We start from the raw sequence: 27156 nt of genomic DNA on the forward strand, positions 1-27156 counted from the left end.
GCAAGCAATATAAGTGATATGGGAGAAGATATACCCAGGCAAGGTTAACTAGCTGTATCACGATGTCCAGTTAGTCCTCCCTACCGGGAAAAGAAGCCCCCATATAGGAGCCGATGGATCTACCTCGGACCAGAGTAGACCTCCTTTCTTACCACACTCAAGGACCAAAGAGGCGTGTTGCCGGAAGACTAACCACAGTATGTCAACCGGCTCAACCTCCAGGACTCCCTTCGCATGGCTTAAAGGTCGTCATCCACGGAAAACGGATGGGTTGCTATTTAGTCAGGCACCTCCAGCGTGATCAGTTTGCCATAAAATAATCAATGATAATAAATTCCCGACAGTATATCTCATACTATCTATGGAGCACGCAAGCAAAACGAAGGACCAGTGAAAACTTCTGCACGGTTCTGGGGGGTGTCCCAAAACATTGCCGCCCCGGGGACCCAGCCTTCTTAAGCCACCACTGAACATAATTACTGTAAAACATTCGGTAAACATTGCAGATTAACACCGTGTCATGAGCCTATCGCTAATTGCTGTATACTTGTATGAATGAGCCCTTGGTACCTCTTAATACTTGCAACCTACTTTAAGTAATTCATCGAGGTACTTTACGCTACTTGCCGTCTAGTTTATTGAATTCGCCTCTAGAACCTATTGTCACTTGTCATTTTCTTCGATTGTTTGCAACTGATAGCTGTCGCTATTTGGTCCATTCGCCTCTAAAACCTCTGACTCCTGATACCTTTCAGTTTGCATTGGCCACTATAGTCATTGTTTTCGTTTGACGACTGCCTGCACTTTGCTGGTGGCATCCAACTTTCCAGAAATTACTTTAATATCGTTATTGCACCTTCCGAGTGATCTTCTTCGACCGAAATGGTTGTTTGACCTAAACACGTTCGAATCTTTTACGAGAGCTTTTCATTAAATCTGCTCTTCATCAGCTAGGTTAATACCCAAGGCACCACAACAATTTTCACTTAACTTACCGGAAGCTTGGTTGATGGCGAGACCATGAAGCAGAGTGTGGCGAGAAAGCACTTCATCCTGGAGGGCTTCAAGATGATACACTGAGAGAAACTTTTCACATAAATATTTTAGTTTTGAAATGTACAAAACTTATACACCCTTTTTCTGTAATCACGCAAAATAGTTAGGTCATACACTGAGATAAATATCTGTATATCCTACAGATAATTTTTACAGCATTGAAATGTACATAGCTTTTACAGTGTTTTTCTGAAAAAAGAAAAGCAGTAAAGTCGTTTTTAATATAATACAAATCACGACAGTAAATATTACTAATGAAACTGTAAATTTGACTGTTTCTGTAATAATTACAGCATTGTGTTCGTAACCTGTGATATACAGTTTTATTCTGTTAATTTCCCAGAAATTCTTTAAGGACAATCTGTTTTTTAAGAAAAACTTAAAATTTACAGATCAACAACACAGATTAGCATACGTAAAAAATAATTTAACGAATGAAAATATTTCCCAAAGGTGGTTTGAAATATTTATACCAATAATATATTGTTGTATATTTATAATATTATTGGCTACTACTAGTTCACTTTAATATAACAACGTTTAATGGTTGTAATAACTAATACAACATCTACATTTAAAATACATAATTACATCACGTTTCGTAAACGAGTGACTGCAAACGACTGCCCGCCCTGGTGTGCGAGTTGTTTTTCCTTTCTTCGTCACCGTATTTAGCGCCCCTATATACAATATGATCAAGTACATCGATTTTTGTTTTCTCATACGCAACATATATTTAAATTGATTAATCTATACTTGTTTAGCGATAACTAATTTCACAATCCTCGTTGCGCGTGAGAAACTCCCTACAAGCAGCGTCAAGTGTTCAATGTTAATTTGATAAAGTAAAATTTCATATTGGAAGAATATCAACACGCTATGCAATAATTGTGAAGAATTTCACTATAAATTGAAATGGACCGCTTACATATAGATCAACATTGTTATATATTTGTTCTACAAATAGTAAAAATATTTATATTGCCAAAGCGATATATCGGTTTACTTTATAGTGAAATTCTCAGTATTACCTGTAATCGTTCTGAAATTTTCAGGAATCATGTGCTGCCTGAAAATTTGTTATTTCCCAATGATCTTCCGGAATTACATCTGTTGCTGCGGCAATGTTATAAGGCTGCAACGCCCCTTACCTACGGGGAAGAACTCATTGCAATCCATTAGGTTTTTTCCTTCTTGTTAAGAAAGTGGCTCTTCGTACGAAATCGGAATTAAATACTTGATACCTGGATAATTCGACTTTGGGTTCCGTTCTTAAAGTCGTTTTAACAGATGTATTAATTCTTCGGGGAAAAATTTTCCATGTTTTTCGAATATTGCTTCCGGTGATCGAGATAAAGCCCGGCTTTTCTCTGTTAGCACTAAAGAATCCCACTTAGACGATGACTCTTTTCGGGGTTAGCTGGTCTACGATTTTGTGCCCCCACTATGGTTATTAAGTCAATTATTTCCATACTCATGGTAGGGCCTATTTTAAGGATGCGTTTCTACTTTTCGTACGCAACGTCTTTTTTAGAGGCGTGAAATAAACAAATTGGACTAAAGATGTACAATATCTGGATACTCTAAAAAATGTAAAAACAACACCATAGCTCTTCGGACTATATTTATTCACGCCTGGAAAAAAAGTTTGTCGTTTAGGATTAATGTTTCATGCGCTTCCATTGGGCCTTCCACTCTATGCGAGTGGATTACTCTATGGCTACACCTCTCGTTGTAACCCTTGTTCTTTTAATCGCTTATAATTACACCGTTCCAGGGTATACATAATCCGCGGAGAAAATGCGGCTCCCTTTACCCCAGATGGTCTTTCCCCGAGTTCCGTGGATTCGCTTTCACCTAAAAAATAAACTTCGTTGTTACTGTCGGTTTTTTCAACAAATAAAAAAACATTATTTTTTTTGTAGGTGATTGGTACGTTTACGGCCACCGTGCTTTGAAAAATGACGAAATCACAGGAACCGAATCCTATATAAAATCTTTCGCGAAGCCAAAGCAGAGAGAATTTAGATAGGGAGCGGCAAGTGGTTGTTAAATTGTCGCTCTTAAAACCACGTGATCGAAACAACAGGCCAGGTCGGTTTCCGGTATAATGCTAGCCTCCCTAAAGAGGCGGAGTTAAATGATAGACGTTAGAAGCACCAAATTTGAAATTCCGCTCTCTGGCCTAAGCAAACTTGAACAGCCATGTGTTTCATCTTGAAAGGTAATTATTTTGTTTCTTATTTTAAAATATTTCGTAATGCTTTTTTTTATGATATTACTTATTTAGGTGATGTATACAATTGTCCACAGTATACGTTCAAGAAGCTAAATGAACCAAAATTATTTTTGGATGCATTTGTAAATACTAGAGGAAAATGTTTAGTCTGGGACATATTAGAGCAGTATCAGAATGAAACCAAAGAAGCCCTCAAAGCTAATTAAGCGTTACGAAAGAGTATCATGGAAAAGTCCAAAGAGTCTACGAAACTCATCTCTCCAAAGAAAAAGCCTGTAGTGGAAAATTTTGGAAAGAAAAATCGCAAAAGGAAAAGCTAGAATCTCCTCTGAAGAAAAATGTAACAATTTTTTCGGAAATTCTGGTATTGCCATTAACCGCTTCTATGACTAGTCCTGATAAGGTTATAAGTTTATCCATGTTGGCTTCAAATAACGCAACGAAAGGATTATTGTTTCGACCACCTGAGCATCGCTGCTTCCCAAAGTATTGCTCAAGAGAATCTTGATATAAGTGCTGCATCAACACTTATTTTGCACCTTTTCTAACAAGGAATTTAACAGCTGTAATTGAGAAATAAGAATCTATAACGTTTTTAAGGAAATTTAAGGACTTCGTCATGTGATGGTTGACTGACAGAAGTATTCCTAGCCCTTACTCAAAGATATTAATTCACCAAGGCGGGGGGAAGATGGCGACAAAATGCGAGTCGTGGCCTTTCGTGGAGTGAATTAAATCCGAGAGAGGGGGTTACATACAGGGGAAAGAAAAAAATTAAAAAAAGAGGGGGAGATTCGAATTCAGAATGGAAACACTTTGTCGTTAATCAATCACAAAATCTTTATTTGACACTGATTTTTATAAAATACTAAATACAGAAATGAACAAAATTCGGGGAGAACTGGCGGGGTAATTTTACTTTGCTTCTAGTGATGGTTAGGCCATCTCTAATATGGTTCTTTTATCTTTTTCATATACACTTACACTAAATAATAAACACTACAATTGAGATACTACACTTTGAGATTCGACATTTAAACAATGGCACTGTTAACTGAAAAACAAACAAAACAAAAATGGCTACAACGAGGGTACAATGCGAACGAAAAAAATATAATCCAAACTGCATAAATTCAAGAAGCAGAATGAACTCTCAACCTCGAGGGGGGCTGTTTTAAACCTTGTTCTCGAACAATAGCGAGGGATTAAACCTTCTTTCCAAAAATAATTATCTACGTTTTCACCGGCTATTTCGTATTTCGACCCTGGGTACTCTACAAGGGGGGGGGGGGGGGGTTTATGATAAATTTCTACTTATCACTTGATTCGTGGCTGCTCTTCGATTTACGGGATTCCGGGTTACGGGAGCTTCCGGATTACGGGGTTCCGAATAACGCAAGATACCCGCCCACGCGTTTTCTTGGAGGGACTCGACGGGGGACTTCTTGTTTCGCGGTGACAGTTCTAAACTGTCCGTTCGTCTCGCTTACGGCACGGATGCCCGGATTACGGTAACTAACGAGCCGGATTACGGTTGGGATGTCCGGATGACGACGACGAACTTCTTACAAGCGGCGTAGGTACTTCGGGTTTCGATCTAGAACATCTGGCTAGGCGAGGGAATCGGTCTCGGTCATCTGGTTTTCTTCTCTCGGAACGTCTAGATTTTGGGTGATCAACAGGTGATTTGAGGGTGTTGAGGGCATTACACTTCTCAGATTCATGGCTGCTCGGACTATGCTCTTCCGGTCGGAATGCCCTGGATGTAGGTCATCTAGGTAGTCTGTGATGGTTGTTTCGGTCATGAGGGCTGCATTGAGGGTTAATTCATATCTAAGCGCGACTTCATCGCGCATTAGTCTATATTTATCTCGACATGGTCTTTCTCTCACCCGGGAAACAAGAGTTCTCCCGGTAATGAAGGCGGACTTCCTTCCTTCCTGGTACAAGTTGAGTTCTCTCAAGTTCTCTACAGTTCTTTCAAGTTCTCTACAGTTCTCTACAGTTCTGTCCAGAATCAGGATTCTCTCGAGTTCTGTCTTTTTGTTTTGTTCCAGGGATTCCAGGGCGGAGTTGAAAATGAAAAGCGATTGGTGACCTCCCAGTTTATTTGGGTCATTGGTGCACCCAAGACTCGTGTCCTGTCATGGGATGTATGACGTTGTCCGACCCGCGAAAGGTCCCTTGGGGTTGGTTCCGCGTGATTGCGGGGGTCTCAGTGTTTTAGGGGGAGAAGATGCCAGGAAATCACGAGGTTATATTTATTTTGTTGTCAAGTGAAAATTTCCAGGCACACTTTTGACCTATGACCTGGCCTTGGAAATCGTGCGCTTTTTGTTAGATTCGTGTTACCTGATAATGGGCTAAAGGCCCGCTAACATGACAAAGGTTCCATGGGATCGCTGTGAGTTGAGGGAATATTACTGGTTTAGTTCGGCAAAGTTTCTGAGAAAAATGCGGGTGGGGTCGGTTCCGAGAGTATTGTAACACGGTAATAAACGAGGAAAAAGACACCAATTATCTCCAGATGCTAAGGGCTCTTAATTTTAACATTGCTGAAGGTAGGGATTTAGTTTATAATATATATTAAGTACCCTGTTTAATTAATTCTCTCAAATTTATAATTTATAGTGGGGGTTCATTGAGTTCTATCAGATTTATAAACTATATTTAATTTGTTTGTATGGTTCAAAAGTTATTTAAGTTTTTATTTTATCATTAAATTTAATTTATATTTAACACTGTGATTAGTTTCATTAAATAGAGCTCGGAATTCTAAGAAATTTGACATATGGGGCTTTACGAATACTTAACAATTACTATAGATGGCCGAGAGTAAAGGGAATAAAGTAATAGCAAAAGTAAATAAACAAAAAAAAAATAAAAAAAATAAGTATGCGGGGAAAAATGAACCTGAAGGGTTACAAATCTTACTATCACTAAAATAATAAATGCTTATTATAGCTGTACCAGTCATTCCTAGACCCTCAACTGTTGCTGCGCTCAAAAGCATTTTGTTCCTTTCGCTGTTGGCAAAATCTCCAGGCCGATTGGTAACATCTTTCTCCCAATCTTCTAAATATTTCATTAAGTCTTTTTCTAGCCATTCAAATTAAAGAATGACATTTATTCTCTTGAAGCATCCAAAAAATGGTTTAATTTACCTTCAAGTTCAAACGTTCGTCGTTTTCATTTTCATAGATAAACATCGGATAAAGTAAAGTCTTCTCGACCACATGCCTGAACCCACCGTTGACATTTTTCGGTTTCCTTTTTTGCTGATGGAAACTTTATGAAAAAGACTCCGGGGGCTCCATTGACCTGTCTATTAGTCGAGTTTTGTTTCGAACTACAAGACCCATATTTGCAGACAATTCGCCGAGGCTTTTTTTAAGCCGTGGATGGTTTAATAAATTTGACTCGCCTATAAGATACAACCATTTAATAATGTTATTAAAATTTTAAAAAGTTGAAATATATTTAAAAGCAATGAATATTTACCTTTAGAAAATAAACCTTCCAATTCGTAAGCAAATTTTAATAAATTTCAGAGAAAATTTAAATACGCTCGCTCGATAGAATGCATATGAAAATGATCAAACGTTCTCTCTACCGCTGCCAGGTGGCGCTGCAGTTATGCGCGTAAAATCAAAATAAAAGCAACCAATAAGAATCTAGGAGAAAACGTAGCGGTCACATGACAGGAAGTTAACCTGCCAGATAATCCCGACGGGACCGTTTGTTTGGGCACGGCCGTCTCGAGATCTGCTACGCGCTCATAGCGGCCCGGGCAAAGATTTCCTCTCCTATGTATTTTCGCGAATACCTTTTTTTAACACTAGGAGCGCTGTCCGAGCCCCCCCCCCCCCCCTTAAATGTAAAAAATCAGCGGGATATTTAATAGTTTTCTATGGCGGTAAATTCAACTAGTTAATGCATTGTTTTTCAAAAACTTCTGGAAAGTTTGGAATGTACAACTTATGATTTGATCTTTATCTAATAAGTTTTCATTTAAAACATTTATTTAATTAAAGTAATATGCTTATATTGAGTTTTATTAGTTCATTGCTAAGCCTAACCAAATTTTTTCACAGGATTCAAGTTTTTAAGTTTTCAAACCAGTATTTGCATTTATTTTATCAGAATTTTAAATAAACAACCACAATATTGTTCATATTATTTAAAAAAATAGCTTTATTATTCTTTAAATTAAGGTCACATTTCTCAAACTTTAGTTTTAAATTATTGCCAATTTTTAAAATGCAAAAATGCCCACCACAAAAATTTGTTGTGTTCCATTCTGTGAATCTAAGAAGAATATCTATATATCATTTCAGCAGTTTCCAGTTGATGAAAATTTATGCAAATTATGGACTAAGAACATATCTAGAAAAGTTGAGTGTAAGGCGAGCAATAGATATATTTTCAACTCCTGTCATAGCGGCTTTGGAATACCTAATGAACTACCAAGGAAGTCATCCACAAGTGCACAGTTTAAAACAGCGGGTTCAACTATCAAGTACTTATATGAAAGTTATTCAAAAGTGGTATGACATTCACAATGTAGCCACTATGAGTCTTGGATACAGGTCCAGAAATCAGAACAAGTGTCCATTCTTCTCTGTTAATGATGAGAGACTGGCTTGGCTAGAAAATGATTTTCCTCAATATCTTTAAAAAGTTCAAACCAACTGCGAGAAGAAAATATTGAAAAGGAAACACATGAATCTATTAGAATAACTTCATTGTCTACAATGGATATAAAAGAAATGAAACTTTATTATCTCAACGCTGAGCCCTATAAAATTTACAGATGTTTCTGTAAAAATTATTTTATATAAATAATGGCAACTGTAGAATTTACAGAAATGGGTTGGAAGTACCGACAGACAGATTCGTCTGTAAAATATGTTTTCAGTCATCAGGGCTTGTCAGAATCTTTCTGTAATCGTTGCATAACATTTTTCTCACAAGCAGGTAGACAGCAACAAGAAAGAGGTTTCAGGGGCGAATTTCTTCAGGTAGAATGCAAGGTGTGCGAATCAATTTTGCTTTGAGGCCAGTTGCTTTGGAACTTAGGGCCGAACCTATTGGGGTGATAGGGGTTAAATTGAGAAAACAAATTTAACGGCATTTTTAAAGATCTGTACTGGCCAGCCAGGACGTCCCCGTTGAGTGAAGACGCGTAAATGATCCGCCATCAAGGGTTGAGTAAGTGAAAAGTTTGACCGCGAGGGTACTGTGCCAATTGAGAAAACGTTGCGAGTGCCCCTGTGCTCTCAGACCAGACGCTCAGCTTTCTCAGACCAGATGACCCACTTCTAATCGCCTTCTACATCTGACATCTGCTAATTGGTATTGGCTGTCCAGTATGCTTTAACCAGTCTTTTCGCTAACGATCATACCCACCACCCCATAACACACTCCAAGAGGGCTGCTGACTGCGGGTTTACCATTAACGCTTCAAAATCAAATGTTCTTCAGCTCCGCAAAATAGGTCCACGTGGTCTTTGTAAGGCTTGCGACTATTGAGCGCTTTATTGTTTAAGATACGCCCTAGAAACCTTAATATATAATGGCCTGATCTCCCTAATGCTTTTCCGCGAGAACATAAATTAAATTTAACTTTAAATTCGTCTAATATAAAAACTATAGTTAAGTTAACGCTAAACAATATTTAAATAACACTGATACTTCATGGATTTAAATCAAAGTTTCGATCAAGTGCTTGACAAGGGGTCACGTACCCGAAAGCTCACAAATTTTACTGTTTTTAAAAATTTTAACATTCAAATAATGTTTTAAAAACCATGTGTTATTTAAATATTGTAAAAAAATTTACCATGGACATCAAATTCAATTTATACAAGCTAACGGTTAATTCCATTAACTTTTTTACATACTAATAATATTACTTTGCTTTGTAATTAAAAATTGAAGTTTTCATTACTATGCAGACAAAAACTCTGATACCCCCCAAATATTTAAAGGGAAAATATATTTATTTATACTGCAAGTACTGAGAGGTACCAGGTAGATAATTCATCCAGGTATACAGAAATCAGCGAAAGATAACCAATTCATCAAGGTAGATTGGAGGTAGCGAGATTTACCAGGTGCAAATTTATCCAGACAGAAAACAATTAGCGAGATATACAAGGAACGATACTGCGGTAGTGACGGTTTGACATTTTATATTGATTGGTGCATCGTTGGACAGTAGGGTAGCATTCACCTTGAACTCTTTTGGAGATTTAACGTAAAAACAAATCATTGATTTAAAAATGTCTCAATCTTAACCACCTGCTGCGGAAATGGCACAAAGAAAAAGTGATTAAGATTAAATACTTTTCAAAACGAAAGAACGCAAAATAGTTAGTGAAAAATTTGATCAATCAATTAAAGTCAAATTGAAGCGCCCAAGTGTCTTCGATTCCGGGTATAAAAGAGAGTTCCCGACCAGAGCAAAATCACTCTTCGCTCCCTCAACAGTTGTCTGCCAGCTAGACCCGCATTCCTCAACCTCTCCAGCATGAAGTACTTGGTCGCCGCCCTTTGCCTGATGGCCCTCGCCATCAACCGAGCTTTCGGTAAGTGTGACTGAAGTTGTGCCTTAGTTTAAGGACGGCTCTCGCGAAAGTAACCCGTTAGAAATTGAGTTTCGATCGTGTTTAGGTCAAACAATCAATGACGAAACTAAGGAAACTATCAAGAACCTGGACGTCACCACCGTAAGTACAAACGGTATTTAAAGTGTGCGGCTGCTGGCCAACAAATAATCCACGTTTGTCTGGCGTTTCATTACAGTGCTACAACAACTTGAGAGCTTGCTACTGGCAATACAGCTCCGCCAGCAAATTGGCCCTCGACGTAAGTTGTCGTTGATAATCGCTAATACGGACAATGCTAATTGGAGGCGCTATTTTTCTGTAGGGTGGTTTGGAAAGTCTCATCAAGAAATGCCACATTGACTTCGCCGACGTAAGTAGAAAGAATTGAGTCATTTGGTTCATTCAGGTGAAGTGTTATAATTGAATTTTGACCATGACAGTGCGACAAGAAGGCCCTGCAAACCGCTTACGACATCATCAAGAAGGTAGCCGCCACCGCCGGAGATGCCGCCCGCGTTGCCGGCAGCACCGCCCAAAAGGTGGTCAATGCCGCCATGGACGCCGCCTTCGAAGCCGCCGCCCAGGCTGGACAGTTCGCCAATGACGCCGCCATCGCCGCCGGGCAGATCGCCAATGACGCCATCAACAGCGCCGGACAGATCGCCAACGACGCTGTCAACACCGCCGGAGACATGGCCCACAAAGCCGCCAACACCGCCAAGGACGCCGTCGACGAAGCCACCAAAATCGCCAAGGATATTTTCGGACGTTTCACCAAAAGATCGTAATCACACCGATACTAGCTTCGAGACAGATATGAAATATATATTTGTACAGCAAAGTTTATGTGTTAAAAATAAAGATACCGTATTATAATGGTTAAGTAAATTTTTCGTAATAACTATTAAAGTAGAATTAAGAACTTTTTCAGGTATTCAGTTAAGTACCAGAGGTATTAGAAGCATTACGGCATTCAACGAACACCAAGAGGCATCAGTGGCAAACTATTCAAGATGTTGTACTACCATTAAACAATATACAATTTAATCTATTCTAAAATACGCCGACACTTAAAGTAATCAACAGTCCCAACGAACCCTATAGATAGTAATCAAACAGCTTTTAGAACAATAACGAAGACATTCAAATCCCCTGCCTATAAAACTGTGAAGGAACTATCCAAACAGATAAGCGGCTCTAAGCCGGTTGATGGCGTTTTCCTTTGATCTGCTCCGAACCGGCTCTCAACTCGCTCCCGGAGCATGTGTTATCGATATTTCAGACAGACATCATAGTCAAGTCTCATAAGCTCCCCTCTATTTCTTTGCCTATTTTATTGTTCTTCCCGCTAGGGGTAAAAACCCAGTTTGGACTACCTCTGTGGTATTAACGACGACGGGGTCTTCACTCGCGTACCGTTGGCCTAAACGTATCATGTACCCTATTGATTAAACATTAAACCTTTTTAATCACCTTAAACGAGTTATTATTATGACTTAAACACGAAATATAAAACGCAGTTAACACAAATAAATAAATATTTTGAAAGTTTTCTTCCCTGACCTCCATTTACTCTGAAAAGATCCGATGGTAATACCACTTACTCTGAATTCCGTGACCCCGTCACTGACATCGGAGCATCAAGGAGGTCCTTTCTCTCGGACCACCATCCCAATGTAAGACGCCATTCACTCCTGGAACGGGTGCGGGCGTTTCAGCAGGAGTGATTCTCGGAAAACCGTGGACACCTAGGTTTAGGTTAGGTCAAGCTTAAAGTTAGGTAAGGTTTAGTTTAAAGGCCAACTACATATTTTATCGTTTTACTCCACAATCTATTCGCTGAAAGCTGACTGACTGCGAGAAATTCAATTTTTGCTGTCCATGATTTTTCGTAACAATTACTGTCAATATTTACTAGTAACTTCTATTAAGCTTAATTTTAGGCTTTTTGCTTCTGACCGTTTGCTAACAGTCACGTTGTCAGTATTTATTGTTATGGTTTTATTTGGTGAAATTCAACTTATCCTTTTCAAACCGAACTGTACAAAGACCCCTGGCCTTCGTCTTCCGTGAGTACTGTTTATACTGTGGCTGCATTTCCCGGTTGTTGTTAGGGCGGTAATTATATCCTCATTTCGTTGGCTGTGGGATTAAACGTACGAACGAGTTGATAATGGTGACGTCTCTCGTAAAGGAGGCCATTTTTATCACTCATCATTGTCACGATCGCGTCACATGATTCACGAGACTGTCGAGATCCCCCTTGAGTTCCTTTCCCCAACAAGCACACCGGAATATGTGGCTGGCCCAGTTGCGGGTGGAAGTTCCAATCTGGATGATAAGTTGTAACAAAACCGAGCTTGCCCCAATCAAAAGGTGGTCAAGTAATTGATCCTCAGTCTATTGAAATTGTTTCGAAACCCGATGCAAGTTCAGCGTCTGTTGGAGGTTCTGGGATGAACGAGGATCGTATGATAGTCGGCTGCGATCTTTCATACACCAACTTAAACAAAATCTTGAAACCAAGATTAACTTGAAAATCTCCGGATTTGCCGTGATGTAGTGACTGACAATTTTCAATACGAGGCAAAAAACCAGACCTAAATGATAAATGGAAGAAAACTCAGGCAGATATCGAGGCTCTCCCGAAAAGCGTTGAGGTGAGCAGTTTAAAACCCGCGGCACCTGAAAGACATAAACAGCGGAAATCTCTGGAGGCTGCAGTCCGAAATCTTGTTTCCGAGATGTCTTTAAAGCGGGAGAAGTTCAAGAATATTATGAATTCTGGTACTAAAAACCAGGATCTGAACTTGCCTCAAAATTACAAAGTTTGGAAAACAGTACGTCTGGAAATTCCCGAAAGGATATTGAAGCTTCTATCAGCGAACGTCTTAAACTGTTACTGGGGAAGACTAACGACAATAAACCAGTTCGTGTGATTGTTGAAATAAAGTAATTCATTTTTGATCGTACGAGAATTTTAATTGGAAATTCAGAGGACGAAGACATTATGATACGGACTGATCTCACAAAGGAACAACGATGGTGAAGAAACCGCTACGCCCATCGTAAACGTTCAACGAGTCCTAGCCAAAATAATGATGGATGGGGCAAAGGATCAACATTTGTCGTCTAATTCTAAACAGCATTGACAGAATTCGAGGAGACCCAGCATGAGGACCATAAAAATTCAATCAAACTTTCAGGATTTGGATCTGGGCTTTCTAAATATTGAGGGGGGTCGTCGTAGGGAAGCTTGGATTGAATTAAAGACTGTTCTGAATGAATATGATATCCCCGTTTTCTGTACAGCGGAAAGTCTCGATCTTCTCCTAGTTTTTCATTGGTATGGTGTCAGCCGCGAGAGTTCTTAGAAGCACGGTGGGTGTCAATTTCACGGGCTATATTGTTTGCCAAACACATACGACATTTCCATGTGCATTTTTGTATATCTATTCGAACCGCCCATAGATTTATTCTTGTGGCCGTCGAAAGGTTACATGGTGTGCTAGGCGTTTATGTTTAAGTATCGATTTTGAACTGTGCAATGACTCCACGCGTACCGAAGTAAAACCATTGAACATGGTCCAACCGATAATGATGTCACTACGAAGCGTATCTAACGAGGAAAATCGCTTAATTCAAGCTCCTTTTAATTGTCACCATCAGTAGTAGGGTACTACTATTCATGCTGGATTTGTCACCCGTCCGGGCTTGGGGACGCTGGCGTAGGGCACTATGATGATAGGCCTCCGGTGGTATGGTCTCTGTTACTAGGTACACCGGGCTATAAAATCTGACACACTGTTACTCAAGATAGGATCTCTTTACCCGAAAGTTTACCTACGATTGACTCGAAGACCACATTATGACACCAATATATTTCATGGAGTTAAATGCTGCCATTAATTCCCTTCATCTTGAAGTCGAAGCTTGGCTTTCGTCTTCAGCACCCATCTCGCACTGACATCGCGCATACTATCCCGGGTCAATTCTTCGCAGGCGACTTGAAACTCTCCACGATCTTCAATGTCTCTTGAACATATGTAGCAAGTTCTCAAGTGACCATGGTCTTGAGTTTGGTAATTATAAATGCCAGATCCTTCTCCGGCCAAAATACTGTTGACGAAATACCGTTGGGTCTTCATGGTTCGTGGATCCATTTCGCCGCTTACAATAATTGTATACCTTGGAGTTTTATTCAGAACTGAATCTAATAACCTAGAGCCACATGAAGACAGTATTCGATGTAAATTTAGTCGCCTTCAGGGTGCGATAATTTATGAAGGCTCCTATACCACGTACACTGTTATTCGCACAATTTGGAAATTGGTTGCTGTATCCAGTCTCACTTACGCCAACGAAGTCCTTGTTTTAAAGCGCCTACCATTCGGAAGCTGGAAAGGCGTCAGTAGGAAGAAATATCCTTCGAGAAAAAGCTGCTATCAAGGGTGAGTTGGAATGGTCCACCTTCACTGAACGTGAGGCTCGTAGCAAGCCTATTGACCGTATCGCGGTGAAAGGGCTTCGTTACCCGAGAGTTATGGACCACCAGTCCACCACACCCGTTGGGTCAAAGGCGTCGAAACCTTACATAGTTCGAACTGCTCCTTCCCCCTAAAACAATAATCCAACCCAGTTTATCATTCAAACTTTGATATTTAATTGTTCTACAGTGGTTTATTTGAAAATAAATTTTATAAAATTTATTAACTGCGAAAATAAAAAATACAGTTAAAGATGATTACCGAGATTGTTATATTTGAGAAATTAACAGCGATGGCTTTAGATAAAATATTACTTTATTGTTTAGAATGACCTGTAGCTTGTAGCACGTTTCAGTAAGTGAGCTCACTTTCTCTCATGCACCTACTCCCCAGTCCCTATACTGTAGCGCCCTCTAGGGAGAATAACATATAACATCTTTTCCTTTCGCAATTGTTAAGGCAAAATACATTTTCTAGTCTATTGTTTAAGTTTAAAGTTTTAGTTACAGTTAACAAGGAGATCTCTATTAATAGTCATTATAGTTAGCCAGGTAATGTTTTCTATTGTTTAAGTTTACAAGTAATAGTTGTTACAGATTACAAGTGCAATTTTCTCTATTGTTTAAGTTTACAAGTAATAGTTGTAACAGATTACAAGTGCAATTTTCTCTATTGTTTAAGTTTACAAGTGATAGTTGTTACAGTTAAAACCAGAAAAGTCTCTTCATCTCTTCTCTCTCATCTTCATAAAACCTTGTCACTGATAACGCAATGGAGGGATAATGTAACGACCTGACCGAGTAGTTGAGCAGGCAAGCACGTAGGTATAGAAAGTCTAAGGGGGGGGGGACGGGTTATAACACAACCAGATGAAATCGCAAGCGTAGCGAGCGCGAAATTTTTCGTTAGCAATAACGCAAATTTAAAGTACTGGCTAGACTCGGGACGAGTGACAATGACATTTCCGCACGTGTATCAAACGAAGTTTTTTAATACATTTAATGTTGCGCTCCTTTCGTAAGAAGGGAATCGAGTCCTAAGGGGGGGGGGTTTAAACCCCCTAAACCCCCCCTTATATACGTGCTTGTGAGCAGGTTTTGACTGTAGAGGCAGCACCGGTTGGAGGGAAGGCACGAATTGTAGGAGGACCCGACCGGATAGGCGTGGACGATCGAGCAGGGAATGGTTCCGAAAGGGTGTTGTGAATTGGAGTGCATGGCGAATTACCGGATACTGTGGTGGGAGTATAGTTGCGCATGATATTTTGTGGTAGAGTGTTGCTATTCGGAGAACCTTGCGGCCGCTCATGAACATGGAGCAAAGATCGAGTAGTGGGTGGCAGCACCACTAATGGTGGTGGGCTGTTGGTATGTTGAGGAAGCACTGGCGGATGTGGAGTTGAAGGAGATTGATGTTTATGAGCAACCGTGGCAACATGTTCATTCGTTCGTAGATACGGGCGCCCGATATTGGTGGTTGCCGTACGTGGAGGCTGTTTAATCATTGGCGAAGTGTCAGCCCGAGGAGGCCCAATGTTGGCTTGAGCAAGAAGACTTTGAGTCGCGGAATTGTGAGGATCAAAATTTGTCACCGCTTTCAGATGTAGTCGAGTGCGTCTTAGTACTTGATTGGTATCTATGAGAATGACATAAGATCGGGGCTCTGGGCCCACGGAGACAACTGTGGCAAGTAACCAGTTCCTATGATCTTGAAGGTAGCGGACCCGTTGTCCAACTTGTAACGGCAATAATGTTAGTGGGTTTGTTCGATTTGCCCTATCGACCATGATATCTTGTTGTTGTTGTAACGTTTGCCGCTCTTGGGTTGTAGGGAAATGAGGTTGTAACGTATCTCTTGTGGTCGTGATTGGTGTTCGTATGCGCCTACCCATGCACATTTCTGCCGGTGATGGAAGGGGCCCCTTAGGCGTTGATCGGTACTCCATCAAGACGTATGATAAATCCTTACCATTTTGTTGGGCTTTGACCAGTGAATTTTTTATTGTCTGAATTGTGCGTTCAGTCAGACCATTAGATTGAGGATAATAGGGTGAGGAGGTTACATGTGTAACACCCCACTGTTCAAGGAATGCTTTGAATCCAGCTGAATTAAAGGGTGGCCCGTTGTCGGAGATAAGCCGTTGTGGAGGGCCGTGGCGTGCAAAATGTGGAGCTAAGAAGTTTGTTACACTGTTAGTAGTCGTGTTATTGAGTTCCCGTGCCTCAACGAATTTCGAGTAGTAATCAACGAGAAGGATAAAGTTCTGGGATTTCACATGGAACAAGTCAGTTCCGGCGGTTTCCCACGGTAGTTGTGGTACTGGATGGGGGTGCAACGGCATTGGAAAGTTGGCTCTTGCTCTATTAGAACACACGTCACAGGCCAAAATAAACTGTGTGATATGGTCTGTCATCCCTGGCCAAAATAAGTGAAGTTTGGCTTTATCCAAGCAAGAGCTTACCCCTTGATGGGATCCGTGTATGGTCTTAAGAGCTGCAGGTTGTAAAGCTCGTGGAACGACAAGACGAGAACCCCGGTATAATAAGCCATCTTGAAAGTGTAATTCGTCTTGGTGAGGCCAATAAGGTTTCAAGTCCGGATTTAATTGTTTTACAGATCGTGGCCCGCCACATTGGCCAAACTGAATGATAGTTTGGAGTGTCTGATCTTGAACGGTCGCCTGGCGATACAGCTCTTGTTTATCCACTGGAAGTGTGGACAGGGAATATACCGCGGTGTAGGGCCATCTAAAAGATCAGTGTCGATCGTCATATGTGGCTGTGGGGCCCGTGATAACATGTCAGCAATATAAAATTTGTTACCTGGTACATAGACTAGGTCAATTTGATAGCGGAATAGCCTCATTAGTAGGCGTTGTAGTCGGGGTGATAGTAGGTGAATCGGTTTCTTAATCACACCTAGAAGAGGGTTATGATCGGTTTCCACTGTGATTTTGCATCCGGCGATATAAAAGTGGAAATGTTCGCAAGCATAGACAATTGCTAACAGTTCCTTTTCAATTTGGGCATATCGGGATTGTGCTGGTGTCAATGTAGTAGAAGCGAATTCCACCGGTTGGCCACCTTGCAGCAATGTTGCGCCAATACCATACTGAGAGGAATCTACCGAGAGTGTGATTGTCCGTTGGGGGTCGAAGAAAGCCAGAACTGGAGTGGATGATGCAAGCTGTTTGAGCGAGTCATAATGTGCCTGGTGATCAGGCTCCCATTGGAATAAGGTGTCTTTTTTGAGCAGGCTACGAAGCGGGCTGGTATCGACATTCACGCCTGGAATAAAACGTGTGATATAATTAATCATGCCCAGGAAGCTTTGTAGAGCGGCTTTGTCTTTCGGTGGTGGTAAAGATCATATGGCAGAGACTCTGTCTGGGTTAACCTCAACACCAGCAGCCGTGATAACATGGCCGACATATTTGGCACGATCAGTGGCCAGGGACCTCTTTTTACGTCCAAAGCAAAGGCCAACATCGTGAGCACGCTGCAAAACACGATGGAGCAGTAGCACGTGAGAGTTCATTTCTTCAGAAGCCAATAAGAAGTCATCGGTCGAAATGTGGACATCTGGAAATTATTTCTCCGGAAATAACTGCCTTAGGGTCTGTTGGCAGATCTCAGACCCAGTGACAAGGCCGTTTGGGTACCGCAAATAGCGGAACCGGTCATAAGGCGTGGAAAAAGTGCACAAACGAGAACTCTCATCCGTAAGCTCAATATGCCAAAAAGCGCTTTGAACATCTAAAACAGTAAAGATTTTCTTACCGCTAAGAGTAGCAAATATTTCCTGGGTAGGTGGGACATGGTAGCCATGACGCATTATGGAGCCATTCAATTTTCGGGGATCCATACAGATCCGCACAGTGTCGTCCGGCTTAGGAGTTACCACCATCGGATGGACCCATTCAGAAGGGCCGGTGACTGGGACAATGATGCCAAGCCGCTGCATACGTTCCAACTCCAGACGTACAGGTTCTCTGAAAGCATGGGGGACCTGATGTGCGGCACTGATGCTTGGTGTAGGATGAGTCTTGAGGCGTATCTGATGTTTACCTGGTAGTTTACCCACTCTGTCAAATACAGTATGGTACTGCATCACAATGTCATCAGGGGTATGTGGCAGGATCTGTGAGGATGTAGATGTCAGAGTAGAAATGAGTTTGCTAGGGAGAGGTCCCAATGGGTGGCTATGGTGTTGTATGAGGCCAAGTTGCAAGGCAGCAGATGCACCCAATATGGGGACCCTGTTTTCTTCGGTAACGTAAAAGGGGAAATCCCTGGAAGCGGCGTACAGGGAATATCGAGAACTCCCAGCATAGGAACTGGGTGACCGGAATATGCCATGACTTGAAAAGGAGGAGCCTTCAAGGGACAACTTGAAAGTGAAGTTTCATAAATGTGACGCGGAATGATGTTGACTTGTGCACCAGTGTCGATTTTAAATTGCACAGAAATGTCATAGAGATAAATATGATCATAAAGTTCATCTACCATAGGTGCCATTTGTAGTTGATCAACGGTACGAGCCAGAAAGAGAGAGTAGCAGAGATACCCAGCAGAGGGATCATCGTAGGCATAGTCTGGAGAAGGATCAGGAACGTAGTCATCCGTATCTGGAGAGAAGAAAGATTCAGCATACTCCAAAGGGGGTTGAATAAAGTCCGATGTGTGTAGTTCATGAGCGGAACGACAGACGACACCCCAATGTCCACGTTGATGACACTTTATGCAAAGTGAGAAACGAGCCGGACACGAGGTAAGGTTGTGAGGCGGATGCCCGCAGTTAGGACAGCGCGAGCCACGCACGGCCGGTTGTGAGCTGCGGTCGGAAGCGTAAGAGGAACGGTGTCCCGTTGAATTGTAATGAGGCGGTCGAGGGTGCGAGGGATGCGGGCAATGAGTTTCAGCTGACGGGCGAGAAGTAGGGTAGTTGGTGTAGCCTTGTAGAGGGAAAGAAGGGTACCGGGGTGGGCGATGAGCCATAGAGCCCATGGCAGGGTACTGGAACTGCCGGTTGAACGGTGGACGCGAGGGACGGTGGTGGGCAGGAGGCCGCTGGCGATGTAAGCCGTCAAGGGAAGGGATTGCAGATCCATCCATGGAACTGGGAAGACCACGAGGAGCAGCAACAGCACCCATAGTGCCAGCGTGCAGAGTGGAGATTTCATCAGCTTGGCAGCGACGCACAGCGTCATCGAGGGTCAATGTAGGGATAGCCAAGAGATCCTTGCGGAGTTTATCATTGGAGATACCGCATACAATTTGTGTAGCGATAAGAGAGTTCATCAAAGTAGTAAACTCACACTTTTGCGCCTTAAGTTTCAACTCGGTGAAAAACTGATCAAAGGTGTGGGAAGGCAGCTGCTTAGTCTGAAAAAACGCATAACGAAGATACGTGAGATTCTTATATGGTTGATAGTATGCATCAAAAGCGGCGTAGATAACGTCCAGAGTGCGGTCATCGTCAACTTGCGCAATCGGGAGAGTCTTGTAAATGCGGAGCCCAGCTGGGCCTAGGATATGCAGAAACTGGGCACGTTGATGAGCGACAGATCCAGCAGTCAAATTAGCAGCAGTCGCGTAAATTTCAAAAAGTTCTTTATATTCAGCCCATGCGGAGGCCGGATCATCGCCGGGAATAAAGTTCGGCGGGCTCTTGAAGGACGTCGCGGGATTCGCCGCCATAATGACGGGCCGAGCGTGGGAAAAGAAAAACGCGACCGTAAAAGGGAAAACGGAAAGTTAATACGAACGAAAAAGGCAAAACAAAAAATAAATACACCGAAGCGAAGAGGAGAAGCTAGGGATCATCCCATCGTTGTCACCATGTTATATTTGAGAAATTACAAGCGATCGCTTTAGATAAAATATTACTTTATTGTTTAGAAGGTCATTCGAATGACCTGTAGCACGTTTCAGTAAGTGAGCTCACTTTCTCTCATGCACCTACTCCCCAGTCCCTATACTGTAGCGCCCTCTAGGGAGAATAACATATAACAGAGATGACGAGAGATAGAGGTATTTTTGGCCATAACTATAGGTCCAAAATAAATATATACTGACATCTTATCAACTACAATAACACAGTGTTGCCAGTAATGTCTTATTTAAAAAAATCACGAATAATTTCACCATTTCAACAGCTCTAATTTTACCTAATAGACCCGATAGTCTAGACACCACGATCAGTAAAATGTACGTAAAGTCATATCTTTAATTTAAGAGCAATTTTAAATTAGACGGAGAGCCGCCAAAATTAGTTAAGCCTTGCTCATACCACTGATATTTCAATGAGTACTCCCCACGGCCAGATGGCACCACCGTCAGCGATAAAAAAGCTTAGAGTGAAGCGTTGCTGGGAAGTATCTCATTTCTATAAGTGTAGCCTCTCCCAGGAAAGTTTCAAATTCAGAAATTGGGCTTAATAAGTAAAATAGTGCGATCTGCTATCTCGAGGGGAGGAGATCCCTGAATTTCGGGTTGTATTTAAAAATTATGTGGCCCTTTATCTAGAGATTAAATTTAGATATATTCGATCTATTGGGATATTTTGTTCAAAAACTAGAGTTTTTAAGAGAAGTACATTAAATTGGGAAATTTGTGCACTTAAAGATTTATTTTTCCAAAAAATTGTTTTCGTCGTGAACGGTTCAAATTTTACCGAATATTGTAGTTTATGGAAAAAAAATGTTCTACTAATTAATAAAAATACTTTTATATTTAAATTAAAATAGGTAACTTGAGACAACACTGACAATTAACCTATATTATCTTTATTGTTTTAACGCATTTATACAAATATATTTTTGATATCTATCTGGGAGTTGTTTTGGGTGTGATTACGATCTTTTGGTGAAACGTCCGAAAATATCTTTGGCGATTTTGGTGGCTTCGTCGACGGCGTCCTTGGCGGTGTTGGCGGCTTTGTGGGCCATGTCTCCGGCGGTGTTGACAGCGTCGTTGGCGATCTTTCCGGCGCTGTTGATGGCGTCATTGGCGATCTGTCCGGCGGCGATGGCGGCGTCATTGGCGATCTTACCAGCCTTGGCAGCGGCTTCGAAGGCGGCGTCCATGGCGGCATTGACCACCTTCTGGGCGCTACTGCCGGCAACGCGGGCGGCATCTCCGGCGGTAGCAGCTACCTTCTTGATGATGTCGTAAGCGGTTTGCAGGGCCTTCTTGTCGCACTGTCACGGCCAAAATGAGATTTTAACACGGTGCCACAGTGAATCAAATATCTCAATTCTTTCTACTTACGCCGGCGAAGTCAATGTGGCATTTCTGGATGAGACTTTCCAAACCACCCTACAGAGAAATAGTACTCCAATTAGCATTGGCCGTATTAGCGATTTACAACGACAACTTACGTCGAGGGCCAATTTGCTGGCGGAGCTGTATTGCCAGTAGCAAGCTCTCAAGTTGTGGTAGCACTGTAATTACACACCAGACACACGTGGATTATTTGTGACCCAGCAGTCACACACATCAAATAACGTCTGAACTTACGGTGGTGACATCCAAATTTTTGATTGTATCCTTAGTATCGTCATTGGGACTGACGGAGGTAACCTTGACTCTTCGGGGATTGGATTCTTCGAATTCGGCTGAGTTGGTTGTTTGACCTAAACACGATCGAAACTCAATTTCTAACGGGTTACTTTCGCGAGAGGCGTCCTTAAACTAAGGCACAGTTTCAGTCACACTTACCGAAAGCTCGGTTGATGGTGAGGGCCATCAGGCAAAGGGCGGCGACCAAGTACTTCATGCTGGAGAGGTTGAGGAATGCGGGTCTAGCTGGCAGACAACTGTTGAGGGAGCGAAGAGTGATTTTGCTCTGGTCGGGAACTCTCTTTTATACCCCGAATCGACGACACGCGGGCGCTTCAATTTGACGTTAATTGATTGATCAAATTGTTAACTAATTATTTAACTGTCTTTCGTTTTGAAAAGTATTTCATCTTAATCACCTGAATTCTTTTACTGTGTGGCTTTCCACCTTTTAATATTTTTCTGCAGCTGGTGATTTCGATTGAAACATTTGTTACTTTGTAATTTGTCCATTAGCCCATAGGAGAAACTAACGGTTCTAGTTATTTGAAATCTAAGAAAAGAAGCCACCGACTGTCAGCAAATTGACATATAACGTCAAAACAGTAAAAAAGATCGTGTAAAATGTAATTATAAAATCGCTGTACTTCGGAAAATTTGCCGAAGTACTGCGATTTTATTATTAAATTATACACGCTCTTTTTTCGGAATGTGGTTTTAGCTATTCGCGTCTAAACGATACCGTACTGAAGAAGGTAAATATTTTTTAAAAGGTAGTTTATGAAGTAGGCCTTGACCTATTGCTCACATTTTTACGCGTGTTTTTGTTTTTGAAATATATAGTAGAAGTCAGATTGCCATTAACGAAAATAATAGCGTATGTAGGAACCAAAGTGAATTGTATTCAACAAGGAATGGAAAACTAAGGAGTAATCATTTAATTTCCGGCAGTGTGACTGGAGTATCTGACAAACTGTAAGGTTACAAAATATAGGCTTTAGTACTTCAGTCTTCCGCATTTTCTGAAGATCTCCATCACGTAACTTTGGAACTGAACCAAACATAAGTTCCAATGACAAATACTACTAAAACTTGCAATTTTAGGCCTCTTCGTAGGGCATCTACTCATTTATTCAAAGAAAAGCAAAGACTGTTTAATAATTGAAGTTAAAATTGACAAAGAGTTTGTTGACAAGCTTTTGCTTAGATTGCAATACGTTTATTTAAAATATTTGAAACAAAATAAAATTTACTACTTTCCAAAATAGATGTTGACAAATTTATCAGCATAGGGTAATAAATCACAAAGTATTGAACGTTTTCAATCTTTGAATTATACGCTCACCATGAACCAGTGTCGTATGCTCGTACGTACAAATATTTTTATTTTTTTACTTTTTTTTCAATGGTGCCCCCCCCCCCCCCCCGAAACAAAACCTTGGCTACGCCACTGACATGAACCCTAGATGTAAGCAAAGCGTCTTCTCGGGAAAATTGTTAACTATTCTTAGTTTTTTGCCCATAGCCTGGCTTTTAAGGAAAGGTGGTCTAATTAATTTTAAAGCTCCCTCGGTACACAAATCTTCAACCGCAAAACCCTGGAATCTACATATTGTATGTACTTCTGAAGAACGCCACATTCTTCTGTAATTTGTTTATCAGATGATTTCCCCCGAATTCTTTGCTCACCATGGTAATCACACCGGATAGGGTCACGCAAATACACACTTCTACAGTATTGTTGCCTTTGTAGTGGGAGTACGTCTTGATCTAACATTTTAAACTTTTGGGCTTTTCAACTGATACCTCTATACAGTCCAGAATGGTCCTTGTATCAGCATAATCCTTAAAGCAAATTGGCATAGGTTCTACGATTTCTTCTTTTTCTAGCCACAGAACTAATGATTCTAAGACTATAGCTAACTGGCATATCGTTTGTTTAAAATAATTATAAGTTACCTGGTGGCTAAGATCAACAAGTTGGCAAGCTAAAATATACCTCTCCTCGGGAGAGTTTGCCCTTGGGCGTATTAAATATTGGGCACGGCACGCAACTATATGCCGTCATATTCAGATCATCCGCCTAAGAACTTAGTCTTGTTCCTACCAGTAATATGTTTTTTTATTATAATTAAAATAAATATTACAAATGCTATTGCCTTAAACAAAATTCAAATATCAATAGAGTCAAAAACCAACATTATGCCAAAAACGTTACTAAATTAACAAAGCAACAAAAATGAGAAATAGAAAATTTCTAATTAACAATCATTAGAACGCTCACGAAAGTGAAATATATTCGTGTGAGAAACTATTTTAATGACAAAAACCAAGCCATTGTATTCGGGCGTATTCTGCATGACCCCGCAAGTAAGAAGGGAACGCCTATCTTGCTTCGGCCCCACCATTCCCTCTTCTCTCCCAGGCCCGTCTTAAGACCTTTTGGGGCCCTGGGCTAAATTATTTCTTAAAACCTTTGCGATCCCGAACGGTCAGCCTTTGTATGTCCGTTGTCTAAATTCCACTATACAATAATCAAACCAAAACTTTTAATTTCAAAAGTATAACATAGTCCTACTGAAAATAAGATTTTTACTGACAGTGACTCGCTGTTAGGTTTAAGAAATTGTAGGTACCGTATGCTACGCGACGTAAATAAAAGATACATAATATTAAATGAGCGTAAATAATATTTAACCAACTAAAACCTTATCCCTAGATTGGAGACGGTATGGCTGGCCTTTCCGGGGCCCCAAAACTGGCTGGGGGCCCTGGGCTGTAGCCCATTTAGCCCATGCCTTAAGACGACCCTGATCTCCCCCTTTGCTTGACCAATTGAAGAGCTGCACTAGTGTGACGTATTACTTGTTTCGAATTCCCCATTTCCGGTTTAAATTTTCCGACATTTTTATTGTCATTTGCGAAGTGAATTTTGCCGAAACTACCATGGGAGTTGTTGCTGCTGTCGTGGGAATTGAAGCGATAGGTTTAGCGGAAGAAGTAGAAATTTTTATCGAAGGTAGCATAGGATTGATAATTTTTAGCTAAGGTCATCTTTTGAGAAACCGGTATGCAATATTTACGTGACAATCGTTGAACATAAGGTTTTAATTGGCGTTATTTTTTAAAGCTAAGCTAAGGCTCTTTTCAACGCGTTTTGTATAGAAACCACGAAACTTGGCTACGTTTAGTAATGCTCATCATCACTTGCGGTTTTCCGGTACAAAATGATAAAATTGAAGGCCAAAGGTACAAAACGTTTTGTAAATTATGATAACCCTATTAATTTGGAAATTGAAATATTTTTATTTGCAGATGCGAACTACCGAATGAGCTCGGGACACATCAGTAATAAACATTCCCTTGTACATTTGAGTGATATCTTTGCACGTTGGCCTGGCGTCCTAACCCACAGGGGCTGGGGCTTAAAAATACGTCAATACGAATTATATTTACCATAATGTTTTTTTTTATTTATTGACACTAACAACATTTATATTTGAGGGCCGACGTGTCGATGGAGTGGTGGAATATCATTTTATCCTGCTGTCGCTTGCATAATTTTCGGACGAAAAACATCCACCGTCCTGTTACAATTGGCAAATAATTAAAATAATAATTATTTCAACAATATTTGTAAAGCAAGAGCGCTAAACTCAGTTAATTCATTACTATTATACTTAAAAGTAATATTGATTTGCTAGCAATTGCTTTTTACTTAACAATGTTTCCCTACTCCAAAAGCTTCATTAATCTTCCGAACATCACCCTCTCTCTGTACACAGTCAGATTGTAAATGGTGAATGTAACAAATAATAATTATCTACCACTATTTTTACCGATATATTTGCAGATTTCTCACAGAAAGCCTCTATTCGAATGTACCAGCTGGGGGCTTATTCTTGTCTCTTTAACGAAATATCGCCTCCGCCTTATCACTTCGCCGTAACGACATTTAGGATAACGACCTCGGAGGTAAACCCTATTCTTGTCCCCCTATCGTTATCGGAGATATCGTTATCTCGGAAATTTCACCGAGGAAGTTTGTAAACGTATTTCCTGTCTATTTAGCCAATGAGAAGACGAGATTGGGTAACGTTTTATAGCGTTTTCCATTTGATTGCTCAAGATTCACTCTGAATCTGTCTCTGACGTCATAGATCTCGCCCCAATCGACTAGAGTAAACAGGGCCGTGCTTCGGGGGTGGCGAGCCGGGCGGTCGCCCAGGGCCGCTAAAATTTAACCATAGGGATGTATATACCGGAGGGCCGCTAAACTCACAATTGTCAGTTTCGCCCATGCATTTCGCCCGGGGCCGCGAGACCTCTAAGCACGGCCCTGAGAGTAAAAAAGCAAATGGAACATTCCATGAACATATTCTAGCGATTTGTTGTTTTTCATCTGCTTGTTATTTGAATTTTCGTGTCTTGGTATGCCTTTTTGCCAAAAAATCTAAAAGGGAACACCCGAAAATTTGCTCCGATCTCGATCTCGATCTCGATCCGTTGATCTGTCGAAATCGGCAGATCGGTTTTGGGCGATCTCGGAGCACCCGAGAGCGTGAAATGGAACGCGCGAAACTTGATCGGAGCAGAACATAAAATATTAATCAGAGCTATCTAGAGTGCTAGAGAGCAGTCAAATGGAAAACGCTATTAGTAGTCCGTTTCTACGCGTTTTTGACAGTTTCTTTGGTAAAGTCTGGTTTAGATTGGTTTATTTGTAGTTTATTTAAAAACAGCAATGAGTCCAACAGTAAAAGTTTCTCGCAAATATGACGCAGTGTTTACGAACGATATTTACACTGCGATGTGGTTAAGCCTTGTGGAAAGACTCAATGCTTGTGGTGGGGGGGGGGGGGGGGGCAAAGATGTGAAGCAATGGAAAAAAGTAAATTTTACGTTAAAAAATTTCATTATTTCTATGACGTTTATTTTTTAATTTTAGAGCTTAACTTATTGGAAATCCATATCTAGAGCCAAGGCTCTAAAATTCCAAATAGCAAGAGAGGAAGGGGTAGAAAATGCAGGACAGTTTTCTGCAATTGAGGAATTGGCCACCAAGAAGTGCCAGAAGGAGGTTTTTCGGTAAGTATTCATTTAGAAATGCATACCTTACTGTAATTTGTGGATTTTCAGGCTACACGAAACATAATAAGCCGATAAAAAGATTTCGCCTAAATTGTTCTCTTTCCCTCACT

The 27156-nt window shown here is 40.9% G+C and overlaps 2 protein-coding genes across 2 annotated transcripts; one reads left to right on the forward strand and one right to left on the reverse strand.

Annotated features, from left to right (window-relative positions):
* Window positions 1-9784: 9784 nt before the first annotated feature.
* On the forward strand, window positions 9785-10782 carry LOC149923638 (uncharacterized). Its single transcript, XM_090160611.1, has 5 exons — window positions 9785-9885; window positions 9971-10026; window positions 10103-10165; window positions 10229-10276; window positions 10347-10782. Exons 1-5 carry the CDS (start codon window positions 9828-9830, stop codon window positions 10692-10694), a joined length of 573 nt encoding a protein of 190 aa, XP_090016737.1. The 5' UTR covers window positions 9785-9827; the 3' UTR covers window positions 10695-10782.
* Window positions 10783-21229: 10447 nt separating this feature from the next.
* LOC149923639 (uncharacterized) lies at window positions 21230-22265 on the reverse strand. The gene is made up of 5 exons (XM_090161026.1): window positions 22115-22265; window positions 21914-22029; window positions 21775-21837; window positions 21665-21712; window positions 21230-21594 (listed from the first exon to the last, which is right to left on the reverse strand). The coding sequence occupies exons 1-5, from the start codon at window positions 22170-22172 to the stop codon at window positions 21247-21249; spliced, it is 633 nt and encodes a 210-aa protein (XP_090017152.1). The 5' UTR covers window positions 22173-22265; the 3' UTR covers window positions 21230-21246.
* Window positions 22266-27156: the final 4891 nt, after the last annotated feature.

Source organism: Leiobunum rupestre, chromosome 10 (genome assembly GCF_980474605.1).
Source record: "Leiobunum rupestre chromosome 10, qqLeiRupe1.1.hap1, whole genome shotgun sequence".
Lineage (NCBI taxonomy): Eukaryota > Metazoa > Arthropoda > Arachnida > Opiliones > Sclerosomatidae > Leiobunum > Leiobunum rupestre.

Bases quoted from the DNA above. Each gene is read 5' to 3' on its own strand.
- LOC149923638 (XM_090160611.1), top strand. From the start codon at position 9,828: ATGAAGTACTTGGTCGCCGCCCTTTGCCTGATGGCCCTCGCCATCAAC. The intron at 9,886-9,970 runs GTAAGTGTGACT...GATCGTGTTTAG, and splicing joins CGCCATCAACCGAGCTTTCG to GTCAAACAATCAATGACGAA. The intron at 10,166-10,228 runs GTAAGTTGTCGT...ATTTTTCTGTAG, and splicing joins CCAGCAAATTGGCCCTCGAC to GGTGGTTTGGAAAGTCTCAT.
- LOC149923639 (XM_090161026.1), bottom strand. From the start codon at position 22,172: ATGAAGTACTTGGTCGCCGCCCTTTGCCTGATGGCCCTCACCATCAAC. The intron at 21,838-21,913 runs GTAAGTTCAGAC...GTGTAATTACAG, and splicing joins AAAATTTGGATGTCACCACC to TGCTACCACAACTTGAGAGC. The intron at 21,713-21,774 runs GTAAGTTGTCGT...ATTTCTCTGTAG, and splicing joins CCAGCAAATTGGCCCTCGAC to GGTGGTTTGGAAAGTCTCAT.